At 58.9% G+C, this 12553-nt stretch overlaps 1 protein-coding gene across 8 annotated transcripts; it reads left to right on the plus strand.

Annotated features, from left to right (window-relative positions):
- The first annotated feature begins 1667 nt into the window (after positions 1–1667).
- On the plus strand, positions 1668–12258 carry MMP11 (matrix metallopeptidase 11). 8 transcript variants are annotated; one of them, XM_003419119.4, is made up of 8 exons: positions 1668–1787; positions 7196–7425; positions 8228–8371; positions 8445–8578; positions 8707–8948; positions 9069–9285; positions 10296–10553; positions 11419–12258. In XM_003419119.4, the coding sequence occupies exons 1-8, from the start codon at positions 1671–1673 to the stop codon at positions 11550–11552; spliced, it is 1476 nt and encodes a 491-aa protein (XP_003419167.1). In that variant the 5' UTR covers positions 1668–1670; the 3' UTR covers positions 11553–12258. The 8 variants fall into 8 exon arrangements, 7 of the variants coding, with proteins under 7 accessions (XP_003419167.1, XP_023414959.1, XP_064128464.1 ...); XR_010318600.1 differs by lacking the exons at positions 1668–1787; positions 11419–12258 and adding exons at positions 2158–6650; positions 9589–9826 and having other exon boundaries at positions 8210–8371; positions 10296–10402; XM_064272395.1 differs by lacking the exon at positions 1668–1787 and adding an exon at positions 2160–6650 and having other exon boundaries at positions 8210–8371.
- The last annotated feature ends 295 nt before the right edge of the window (positions 12259–12553 follow it).

Consider the following 12553-nt stretch of genomic DNA (forward strand, 5'->3'; position numbering starts at 1 on the left):
AGGAGGCTCGGATGAGACCATAAAAGAATAGCCTTTATTGGGAAAGCACTGCGCGGTGGGCAGCCCGCGGAGGTTAAACACTCGAGAGGCTAAAAAGCCCCAAATGGCGGGCGGGCTGGGCAGCTAGATGGGAGGCGAAGGCCGAAGGGGCTCTCCTGGCCAATCGGGGTTGCTGTCTTAGCCTTATTTCCTTTTGGAGGCCTTAAGGCCTACGTGTCCGCCTCCTCTCCTGACACTGTGGGTGCCGCTATTTCCAAGATGGTTCCCGCCGCGGAGGCTTCTGAGACTCCTGCCAGGATTCATTCTGAGGTGTCGTGCCTTTGCTCTTTCCGGCTCCCCTGGTTCGAGTCCCTGTCTGATTTTCTGGGCCGCAACCTAGACGGAGAGAACAGCCGTTTCATCTGTTTTGTACATGTAGTTTATTTTCTGCTTTTCCCTGTTTATAAAAAAACCCAGATTATGGGGTTTTCTAAGTCTTAGCTGTTCTGTCCCTAACACTCCCTCCTCTCTCTCTCCCATGGTCCAGCCTGGGTGCCTACCCCTTGCAGCAGCTCTCAAGATCTGCCCACTAAGGTGGAGCCACTGCCTGGATGTTGGCACTACACAGACCGCCCACAATGGAGCAGGTGGCCTGGGGAGGCGATGAGGCCCCAGGGCCATCACAGGGGTGCAAGCAGCATTGGGCCGCCCAGACTGGAGGTTCCCTTCCAGCAGAGTCTGTGTGGACATCACCCCCTCCTTTGATTCTCACCTCCTGTCCCTCTGATTGCAGGACGCTGGCCCTGAGACCATGGGAGTAAAAGGGGCATGTTGGGGGTGGGGCTCTGACTCAGACACCCCTCCAGCACCACTCCCTTTTCCCCACCCCAAACACATGCAGCCTTCTGCTTCCAGTACCCACACCCAGCTGACCAGCTAGAGGGCCTCCGGACTCTTCCTCCACTTGCCTGTTGGTATAGAAAAGCCTGACCTGGCTTATCCTTCGTAGGGCCTCAGTTTCCCCATCTGTGAGTTGTCTGTGGTTCTACTGTTCCAAGCTGGGGGGCTTGGCCAGTCCACTCCACATGCCTCAGTTTCCCCTGGGACACATTTTGATACCTCTTTCCTCAGCCCTGTGGAACTTTATCCTTCCCCTGTAACAGAGGCTGGACAGGGGCTACTGTGCCATCTTTCAGATGGGTCAGTTTAGGCTCTGAGCAGTAGGGAAACCTGCCTGTGGGGGTGACCACATGTCACAGGCTGACCTCTAGCCTGAGGTCAGAGGTCAGGCCACCAGAGAGATCCCCTGGAAGCGATTCCAAAGGTGGGGGTATGGATGGAGAAGGTAAAACCCGACTCTTCTCGGTTCCCAGCAAATCTAAAGCTTTGGATGCCCACGGTACAGCGGGGAAACAGGCCCAGAGCCGCACAGGCTGGCCAGGGCCTCCCAGCACCGGGCCTCCGACTCCAGGGACCCCCTGCCAGGACAGGACCCTGTCCTGGACCCCTCCCGGCCTGCCTGCCGGTGCCAGCCGCCTCCCCCACTCCAGACACCGCAGCTACCGCTGCCGGGCAAGTTCAGAACAAAAGGCGGCGAAGCCGGGGCGGGGCCGGCAGCCGGGGCGGGGCAGGGCACGGGCTATAAGTGGCGGCGGCAGCGGGGCCCAGCAGGCCCAGCAGCCCCGGGGTGGATGGCTCCGGCTTCTGGCCTCCGCGGCGCGGCCCCGCGCGCCCTGCTCTTCCCGCTGCTATTGCTGCTGCTGCTGCCGCCGCCGCCGCCGCTGCTGGCCCGCGCCTCGCGGCCGCCGGTGAGTGCCCGCTCTCGCCGCACTTCGCCCAGGGGCAGAGCCGGACCCACCGGGGCCAGGGCACCCGCGGGGCCGTTACCCGAAAAGTTGGCTGGGTTCCCGGGGGCGTTAGAGTGAGCAAGTCTGGTAGGTGTGCAAGTGGTGCCCGCGCGGTCTCTAGGGCTGGTGAGCCTGGACTTCGTGCCGTGCTGCACTCAGCTCCCCTCGCAGCGTGGGGAGCGGGGGCGTTTGGGGGGCAGGTAGCGGAAGGCGTGGTTTCAGTGCCCTATTCATTACAGGGACAAAGCAGGTCTCAGCGGATGTCGTCTCCCGTGTGGCCGCCGGGGAGTCACCGGCAGGTGTGCAGTGGGATGGGAAGCTAGAGAGGGCTGGTGTGGGGGGAGGGGCTGGTGGGGGAAACAGGGCCTGAGAGTGACTGTTACTGTGAGGGGGTCCGAAAGAAGGGGGACTGACAGTGGGTGGTTGAGACCCTCAGAGAGTAAGCAGGAGAGTAGAGAAAGGGAAAGGAGAGAAAAGGTGTGATTGGGTGAGGAGAAACAAGTTCAGGTGAGAGAGGAGACCCGCAGAGGGAGAAGCGGAAGGTGTGGATGACAGCCAGTGTGGACCTGGGGCCAGAGCTTGGGCAGGCCCCTGGGTGCTCTGCCCACTGAACCCACAGCGAGGGCAAGGTCCAGCCAGCTCCGGCAGAAGTGGGAGTGTGGGATTGAGGAGGGGGGTGCTGGTGATAAGCAGGAGTCCTGTGGTCTGGTCTGGTGAGGGAGCCTGACCAGGTAGGACCCTTTGTCCAGCCACACTTGCTCTGTTCTGGCCATGAGAGCAGAAAGGGGCTGGGGTGGGCCAGGGGAGAGGCACCTCTGTTGGGAGGCCATCTCTTCCCCACCCCCTCCCAGTCCCCAAGACCTTGGGGCAGAGCTTAGGAGTCACTCTGGGTGTGGTTGAACACCCTGAATCAGGAATTGAAGAGAGCTGTGTTTGAGCTATATGACCTCTTCCTCCTGGGAATCTCACCCTCTTGGGGTGCAAACTGGCGAACAGCAGTGCCTATAGCCTGGCCCAAAGAAGACCCTCGGCACTTGTGTAGGGCCAGTGCAGGGACGGAGGGGGGGGACCGGGGCCAGCCTGAGACCGAGTCTGACCCTGGCTGTTGGCTGTTGGCCCACAGACACACAGGGAGCATTTAGGATCACTCCAATGTGTTTATCCCAAGGCTGGCCTCAGCAGGGCAAGAGGGCTCTGCAAATATTTATCCCTCCTGGTTCACAGCTTTCAGAGGTGATGAGAGCCCACAGCTCGGTGAGGGTGGGACGCTGCTGCCCTCCCACCCACAGACAACAGGGGAGGGACAGGGAGGTGAAGATGGGGCCACAGCACAGGGGACAAAATGGACTGAGAAGCTTGGCAGTGCTAACTCCCCACTGCTGTGTGACTAGGGCAGGTTCCTTGACCTCTCTGAGCCTCAGAGGTGGGTGATGCTGCATAGAACAGAGTGATGGTGCTGCTCTGCCTTCCTCACCTCAGGGCCACCTCCTGTACCCTCTTGCTGAAGCCAAGACATCCACTTGAACCAGTTGCTGTCAAGTCGACTCCAACTGGTGTTTTTTTTTTTTTTTTTTTTTTCCTCATAAGTAGATTGACAGGCCTTTCTTCTGAGGCACCTTTGGGTGGACTTGAACCTCTGTCTCAATTTCCTAATGCTGTCGTAACACAAATACCATAAGTGGATGGCTTTAAAGAACAGAGATTTATTTTCTCACAGTTTAGGAGGCCGGAAGTCCAAATTCAGGGCAGTGGCTCTAGGGGAAGTCTCTCTGTTGGCTCTGAGGGAAGGTCTTTGTCTCTTTCAGCATCTGTGTCCCCAGAGTTCTTAGTTCCTTGTCAGTCCTGATGTGGCATCTGTCTTCCCCAGTTTGTGCTCACTTCTCTGTGCCTGTGCTACTCTTTTTGTCACTCAGAAGTGATTAGGGTTAGAATACACCCTATGCTGGCATGGCCGCATTAACAAAACAGAGAAACCCTATTTCCAAATAGGATCACACCCACAGGTATAGGGGTCAGGACTCCAACACGTATTTTTGGGAGACGATTCAATCCATAACAACCTCCAACCTTCCGGTTAGCAGCCATTGAACTGACAGCAAACTGAGGCCTGAGAAGACACAACTAGCCTAGGGGGTCCTCCCTCATCTCCCCTGTACCAGGCGCTTCCCAGTTCCTGAATTGGAAGCTGACCCAGGGGCTGACCCTGAGTCTCTGAAATCTTCCAGGAGCCTGAGTCAGCCAAGAAATCCCTCGAGTGCCACAGCTGTGGTTGGGTGCCCTCCAGCAGGAGCCTGACTGACCGAGCTGGGCACCAACCACAGGGCAGGCCAAGAGAGGCTGCCGGCCGGCCAAAGAGGCAAAGGGAATGCACTGGAAGGAGAAACGCCCCTCAGGAATGTGGAGTTTGGCTGTCTTTGGAAGCCAGGAGCGGAAGAGCGGGGGAGCTCTGGAATCTAGGCCCTGCCTGACTCACTGTGTGACCCTGGGGCAGTCCTTGACCTCACCAGGCTCTGTTTCCTCCTCTGGGAATTGGGGTGATGTCTGTTCACCAACCCCTAGGGCTGTAGATGAAGCCCAGCACAGACACCCCACTGCAGCCCCGCAGACCTGGGAGGACTGAGCACCACCATCTGAGGCAGCTAAGGCAGTCTAGGCTCAGAGCCAGAGAGGAGTCAAACAGGTGGAGCATGGGCGGCCAGGGAGCATGTGTCCCATCCCAGCAATGGGAAAACTGAGGCACAGTAAATGATGGGTTCCAAAAACAACACTACTGGCAAGGCCTTCATCCTATGGCACCCCCCCCCCCGCCCCGCTCACTTGTCTCCCAGATCACTGAGCTGTGACACAGAGGGCTGGCAAGAGGCCTCGAGCTTGCAGCAACCCACCGCACTTGTCACCTTCTCTAGCTTCCACCGTCCCCTGAAGAGGCATTGCAAAAGCGCCCTTCTAGCTGTGGCTTTGTTTCCCGCCTTGGGGAGACGTGCCTTGGACAACTGGAAGTGAGGTAGTGGTGGGAGCTGGAGAGAATTTAGTGACAGCAGATTTGGGGGTGTATTTTGTATCAGAAGCTGCCGCAGGCATTATGGAAGAATGCTCTTTAAGCCCTTACCACAGTCCTGTCCTCATTTGACAGGTAGGGAAGTCAGGGCTGAGCAAGGGCAATGACTTGCCCAGGGTCACTCTGTTTGGGATCACTATGGTGTAGAACCAGGCCTTCCGAGCCTCAGACCCGGCTCTTCCTGCTCCAACCATGCTGCCATTCAGGGCCTGGGAGTGGACATGGCACCTCATGGGGAAATGAGAGGAAGGGACAAAGGCAGGTGTGGGCTGTGCATGTCCATTCCACGCTTGCCCTCTGTGGCTGGCTGATCCGGGGAGTAGGAAGGTTCTACCCACGGGTATACACAGAGCTGGCAGGCTGGCAGGGAGGCATTGTACACTGAAGGGCAGTGTGGGGAAGGGTAGGGAAGAGGCCGTTGTGCCTTGTCCCACAGACCTGTGAGTGGGGCATGGTAGTCCACTGCCTCGTGTGAGACCTCAGCAGTTTGCCCGCCTCACTGGGTGGTGGTGAGGTTCAATGAGCTAGCCTGTAAAGTATCTGGGCAACCCCAAAAAACCCAAACCCATTGCCATCGAGCTGATTCTGACTCATAGCGACCCTATAGGACAGAGTAGAACTGTCCCATAGGGTTTCCAAGGAGCGCCTGGTGGATTCAAACTGCCCAATCTTTTGGTTAGCAGCCATAGCTCTTAACCACTACACCACCAGGGTTTCCACCTGGGAAATAGGTGCTTAATAATTTCCCATTCCTTGTCTTCTGCCACCTCAAGGCCAGTCTGCTCCCCTCCAGGGGAAGGGTTACCAACTTCCTGTAAAGCAGAGCTGGGGTAGCAGGCAGGAGGGTGAGTGGTAGGCACAGATGCCTGCCACCTGCCAGCTGTGACCTGGAAAAGTTGCTTGTGACTGTGGAGTTGGCTAGAGCGTGAGAGTGCATGCTACCCACAGGGCTGTGAGCAGGGCCTAGCCTAGATACACAGGAGCTGCAAAGGTGGTCTGTGCTTATTAACGGTGAACCTGTCATCGCTGGCATCCAGGACCCTGGGAGGCTGGGCTCAGCTAGGTAACCACGCAACAGGTAAGCACTGAAAGTGGGTGGCGGTGGGGAGCCTGGTCCCTGGCCTCACAGTCCAGTGTCCTTGGGGCTGGGATGTGGAGCTGGGAGGGCTAGGGCCAGCTGCTCAGAGCCCTGGGCGCCTGGGTCTGGGAGAGTCGCCAGGGCCGAGGGTGAGGCGGAACCTGAGTGGCCCAGTTCAGCGCCCCAAATAAGGCCATGGGGAGGCAGCAGACGCCAGACAGGCACCAAGTCCCAGTTAACAGCAGGCTTCACCCTCTCCTTCAGCACAGCAGTTGCAGGAAGCCAAACGGGCTTTGGAGCAGTGCCTTGAGCAAGGACTTTGCCTCCAGCCTGGAGCTCTGGGGTCCTCACTCCATCCCCCATGCCCTCACAGGGTCACATCACAGAGGTTTCCGGACCCCTCTGAGCGTGACCTCCACCTGGGAAACTCACTGCAGGTGGGAGGATGCATCCCCTGGTCAGAGTCTCCATCTGTAGTCCTGAGGCTCCAGCATCAGGGTAGCTGTGAATGGGCTAATGCCCGGCCATGAAGGGGTGGGCACGCCACCTTGCAGGCCCTGGCCTGGGCTGGGCAGAACAGCCTCTGCCGGAAATCAGACCCCGTTCACCAGGTGCCCAGGACTTTCCACTCATTACCTTGTTTCTTCTCGTCAGCCCTGTGGGAAGTGTTATGTCCCCATTTACCAAGGTGAGCAGACCAAGGCTGCACCACGGGGCCCCAGTCCCTCCTCACTGGGTGGCAGTGGGCATCATGGGGAGGAAGCACAGCAAAGCTGATCACATAACTGAGGAGGGCAAAGTGGGGTGACCCCAGTGCAACTGAGCTTCGTGGACATAGGAGAAGAGGAACTGCTAGGGGAGGGGCGGGGGGAGCAGGAGAAGCTGGTCCACCAGCACCTTCCTGTCTGGAGATGGCTCCTTGGAAGTTTTTTGGGGTCCATTCCTATGTGTGTGTGAGAACACAGGCCTCACAATCCCCCCCATCCTTCCATCCTCACCAGGCCCCCAGTGGCTAGAGTAGGTGACAGGCAGCCCAGGGCCTTCTGAGAATAGCTGGGTGCCTTGGAACAAGGCGTCGGGAAACCAGAGGGTGAGCCACTGTTGGCCGCAGGCATGCCCTGTGTCTTGTCCCCAGTTTGCCCAGCAGTGGGTAGGTTGAACATATCGTGCAGACAGGATAGGTCTAGTGGATCGCAGGCCTGACTGGGCCCTCTCGTCATCTCTCCTGCCCAGGACACCCACCGCCACCAACCTGTGAGAAGGGGACCACAACGCTGGCATGCAGCTCTTCCCGGTAGCCTGGCACCTGCCTCTGCCACCCAGGAGTATTCTTGGCCCAAAAGTGGCCCCAGACGGCCCCGCTGTGGTGTGCCTGATCCACCTGATGAGCCAAGCACCCGCAACCGCCAAAAGCGGTTTGTGCTGTCGGGCGGGCGCTGGGAGAAGACAGACCTCACATACAGGTAGGCTCAGGGCCTCGACCTGTGTGCTGGTGCATGAGCCTGCCGCCCTCACACCTGGTCTAGACCTAGCGGTTCACAGACCTGTGTTTCCCTGATCCACACACCATCCACGTCCCGACACCTTCACACACACTGACACCTTCCCATCGCAGGGTCTTTGTGCCTCTGCCAATATGGAGAGTCTCAGCAAGAGCCCAGTCACCCTGTTGACATGCTGGGGCGTGTGTCTCGTCACCCTGCAGCCTCTCCTGGGCACCTGCTGAGTGGCAGGCCCTGGACTGCATGCGGATGAGGCAGACACACCTCATGCTTCCAGGAAGGCAGGCACTAAGCACATCATTGGGCAAATCTACCATCACGGTCTGGGACCCATGCCATGGAGGGTCTGGGAGGCCCTGGAGGATGACATGTGAGCTGAGACTTTATGTCCTCTGGGCAGGAGGTGTGTGTGGGGGAGGAGTAAGGTGCAGTCTGGTGTTACCTAGCATTGGCGTTGAGACTATGGGGGCTGCAGAAATGTCCTAGGTGGGGAATGGGGCACCAAGAAGTGGTGTCAGGGGCCAGAGTCTCCCTGCAGGGAGTGGCACAATCAGGTCTAGAACTTGGGGCTTGGAACTCCCGGTCCTACGGACACCTGTATACACAAAGCCACACAGAGATGTGCACACCTGAGCCCAGAGCACACCTGGTCCAAGTTCTGTGTGTGGACATGCATGTCCAAACACACAGCACCCACATGTGCCCCACCCAGCATCCAAGGGCAACTCCTGGCCAAATGGCCCAGGCCTTCCTCCTCCCACAGGATCCTCCGGTTCCCATGGCAGCTGGTGCAAGAGCAGGTGCGGCAGACGGTGGCCGAGGCCCTGCAGGTGTGGAGCAAGGTGACGCCACTCACCTTCACCGAGGTGCATGAGGGCCGCGCTGACATCATGATCGACTTCACCAGGTGACCTGGCGGCCTGGGACGCCTCCAGGAGCAAGCCCTGCAGACACTGACTCTGCCCCCTAACCACCCACAGATATTGGCATGGGGACAACCTGCCGTTTGATGGGCCTGGGGGCATCCTGGCCCATGCCTTCTTCCCTAAGACCCACCGAGAAGGGGACGTCCACTTCGACTATGACGAGACCTGGACAGTTGGGGACAACCAGGGTATGGGCTGGGGGACCCATTTTCCAAATGGGACACCTGCACAGACAACGGGGTGGGTCCCCAGGCTGGGTCTGGAGCTAGGTGTTGTGAAGCAAGAGGCTGGAGTGATGCACTGTCCCTCTTTCTAGGCACAGACCTCCTGCAGGTGGCAGCCCATGAATTTGGCCACGTGCTGGGGCTGCAGCACACAACGGCAGCCAAGGCCCTCATGTCCCCTTTCTATACCTTTCGTTACCCACCGAGTCTCAGCCCAGATGACCGAAGGGGCATCCAGCACCTATATGGCCAGCCCTGGTCAACCCCCGCCTCCAGTGCCCCAGCCCCAGGCCCTCAGGCTGGCGTGGACACCAACGACATTGCTCCCCTGGAGGTGAGGCTCGGAGGGTGAGAGAAGGGAGGTGACGCCCTGCTACTTGGCTCCTAGCTCTGGGCTTTGGTTCCCTGGCCCCTGTGGCTCCAGTGTGACCCTTTCTTGGCCCTCTCCCCACAGCCGGAAGCCCCACCAGATGCCTGTGAGGCCTCCTTCGATGCAGCCTCCACCATCCGGGGCGAGCTTTTTTTCTTCAAGGGGGACTTCGTGTGGCGGCTTCGTGGAGGCCAGCTGCAGCCTGGCTACCCCGCACTGGCCTCTCACCACTGGCAGGGGCTGCCCAGCCCCGTGGATGCCGCCTTTGAGGATGCCCAGGGCCACATCTGGTTCTTCCAAGGTGAGTAGGGGTGGGGGGCACCGGGCTTGGGAAGCTTCTCTGGGCCAGGAATGTCACTGCCAAGGGGAGGGACAGACAGACAGGTCTCCAGGGACACAGTAGGCAGGGAGAGGCTGACCTGAAGCCTCAGGGCCAAGGGCAGGTGGAGCACTCCCTGGGCACAGCTGGGGGACTCCCAGAGGACACAGCTTTCGAGATGGGAATAGCCTAGAAGCTGCTTGCATAGTGAGCTGGGGGTTAGTGTGTTAACCCTCACAGCTGCCCCGTGGGAGGGTGTGTCTGATTATTACCCCCATTGTGCAGATGAAGGAGCCCCTGGGAGGGGCAAAGGATTAAGCACTCAGCTGCTAGCTCAAAGGTTGGTGGTTCGAGTCTATCCAGAGACATCTTGGAAGAAAGGTCTGGTGATCTACTTCCGAAAAATCAGCCCCTGAAAACCCCACGGAGCAGTTCTACTCTGACACACCTGGGGTTGCCACGAGCCGAAGTCAACTCGATGGCAACTGGTTTTGTGCACATGAGGCCTCTGGCGCTCAGACAGGTAAGTGACTCACCCAAGGACAAGCCTCCAAAGGCAGAGCGGGGATTTGATCCAGGTCTGTTTCACCCTGGAGCCTGTGGTTTTGACTCAAAGAGATGAGAGCCCAGCGCGTTCCAGGTGGCAGGGCCACAAACAAAGCCCAGCAAGAAGTGCTCATAGGACTTGGGGTAGCCAGGAGTTTCTGGGGCACGGCAGGCTGGGGCAGGGCCCAGGGAGCAGTCAGGAGCCAAGTGGTGAGCTGGACCTGTTACTCTAGCTACACATCAAAGGGGAAGCACTGGAGCCCTGCTGGCCTCTGCTAATTCAAGTAGCCTTGCTCAGGTGGTACAATGCGGAGTCTCCACCACCCCAGTTGGCATTACTGGCACACATGTTTTGCAGACAAGGAAACTGAGGCTGGACAAGTCCATGGTGGTGGGGCAGGGGGTTTGTGGTTTGGCTGCTCTGTTGCAGACTTCTCTCCCCGCAGGCACTCAGTACTGGGTGTACAATGGTGAGAAGCCAGTCCTGGGCCCTGCACCCCTCTCTGATCTGGGCCTGGTGGGGTCCCCAGTCCACGCCGCTTTGGTCTGGGGCCCCGAGAAGAATAAGATCTACTTCTTCCATGGTGGGGACTATTGGCGCTTCCACTCCAGCACCAACCGAGTAGACAGCCCTGTGCCCCGCCGGGCCACTGACTGGCGAGGGGTGCCCTCAGAGATCGACGCAGCTTTCCAGGATGCTGATGGTGCGTGGGGGGGGCATCTGGCAGTGGTGGGTGCCCTCCGCCTGTCCCAGGGGGCCTTCATCTCAGGTCCCTGTTCCAATACCTTCCCCTCCTCAGAGACCAAGGCCAAAGAGGTGCCAGGACTTGCCTGGTCCCTCAGTCATAATGGTAAAATAGTTAACACTGCACACTGGGCAGGCAGGGCCCCAGCCAGCAGAACTTCTTAGATGCATGGTCTCTCAAAATTGTCAGCACAACCCTCTGAGGTAAGACCTGTTATTGGCCCAGTTCCCAGACAAGCAACCAGAGGTTCAGGCAGTGAGGTCCCTAACTGGGGCCACCCAAGTGGAAGCCAGCACCCCCACCTGGCAGTCCCTGCTCCTAACCACTCTACCACCCAGCCTCCTGTGAGGACTAAGGATGAGAGCCAGGCTGGGCTCTCGGTCCTGTGCTCTGCCCACCCTTTGACTCTGTGTCCCCCCATGTTGGGGTTTGCTGGTGAGCTGTCCTGCATGGCCTCTGGCTCCAGCATTGCCCACCTTGCCTCAGGACCCTGTCTCTAATCGGGTGGTGGGGGGTGTAGCCATAGAGAGTGACATGGAGGTTGGGGATGTCAAGGGAGCAGGACGTGCTTTCCTGAGAGGTAGGGATTGGGGCTCTGAGGCTCCAGAAGTCTGTCAGGTAAGCAGCAGCTGGACTCAGACTGAGAGGGCTCCCCGGAGGGAAGGGAACCAAAGTAGAACAGGTAGGGGCTCCCCTCTCTCGGGCCTGCAGGCTTCAAGGAACCAACAGTGGCTGAGGCTGCCCTCCTGGCCCTCCCCTTGGTGCGAGCCCAGGTATGGACCCAGTGTCCACATACCTAGTTCTGACTGCCTTCTCTCTGCAGGCTACGCCTACTTCCTGCAGGGCCACCTCTACTGGAAGTTTGACCCTGTGAAGGTGAAGGTCTTGGAAGGCTTTCCCCGCCTTGTGGGCCCTGACTTCTTTGGCTGTGCCAAGGCTGCTAACACCTTCCACTGACCGCGGCCTGCATTCTCTCAGGGCTCTGACCCCTGCCAGGCCTCAGACATCAGCCATAGACCTACCACCAGCTCTGCAGCAGTGGCCCCAGGCAGATGATGGGCTGTGTCTCCTCAGGGATGGTGGGGGCGTTGCCACCATAACAGCAGGGTGGGCCAGGCAGGCCATGGACACCTGCCAGCAATAGTCCCAGACAGGGCAGGGGAGGCTTTGGCATTACCTAAGGTGTGCAGGTCATGGTCAGACCCAGCTGCCCCTCAGAGACAGGACTTTGACAGGGCCAGAGGAGCCGGAATGTCCTGGCACTCCCTGCAGCAGGGTTCCTGCGGGGGCTAGCACTGGAGCAGCGGTGCCAGGGCCTACGGCATTCTGCCCTGGCTGGGTGAGACTGGGCCGTGGGTAGGGTCTTCTCCTGAGAAGCTAGCTCTGGGTCTGGCTGCCTTCCAGTTGTTGATCCTGGAGTTCTGCTCCCTGGGATCCAGGCCAAAAGGACCAGAGTGAGCTGGGGAGGGGGAGGTGCTTCCTGCTGGACACCCCTGGCCCTGGAGGCCCCAACATACCTCATTCCTGTCCCAGATGGATGCTCCTACAGCCCTCGTCCAGTGCCATTTCCCTGGGACCCCCCAAAGCCCTGTAAATGTGTTGTGTAGAGTGTGTACAGAGCCTTTTTTACTGAAGGACTGTCATTAAACACACTCGTTTTCTACCTGCCTGTCTGGTGTCTCTCTGTGGCAGCATGGCTAGGCAGGGAAAGAGTTGGCCTTGGTGCAGGAGGCCTTGCTCCATCACTGTGAGGCAAGGCTGCAGCCTGCCTGCCCCAAGCCTCTGGTCCCAGGTACTGGGTTTAGTGTTCAGGGCGCCTCCTGTTTATCCTCCATCATGCCTCGCCTGTCAAGTGGACTCCCACCCAAGGTGACTCCGTGTGTGTCAGAGTAGAACTGTTCCATCGGGTTTTAAATGGCTGCTTTTTTGGAGGTAGGTTACCAGGCCTTTCTCTGAGA

This window comes from Loxodonta africana, chromosome 19 (assembly GCF_030014295.1).
Source record: "Loxodonta africana isolate mLoxAfr1 chromosome 19, mLoxAfr1.hap2, whole genome shotgun sequence".
Taxonomy (NCBI): Eukaryota; Metazoa; Chordata; class Mammalia; order Proboscidea; family Elephantidae; genus Loxodonta; species Loxodonta africana.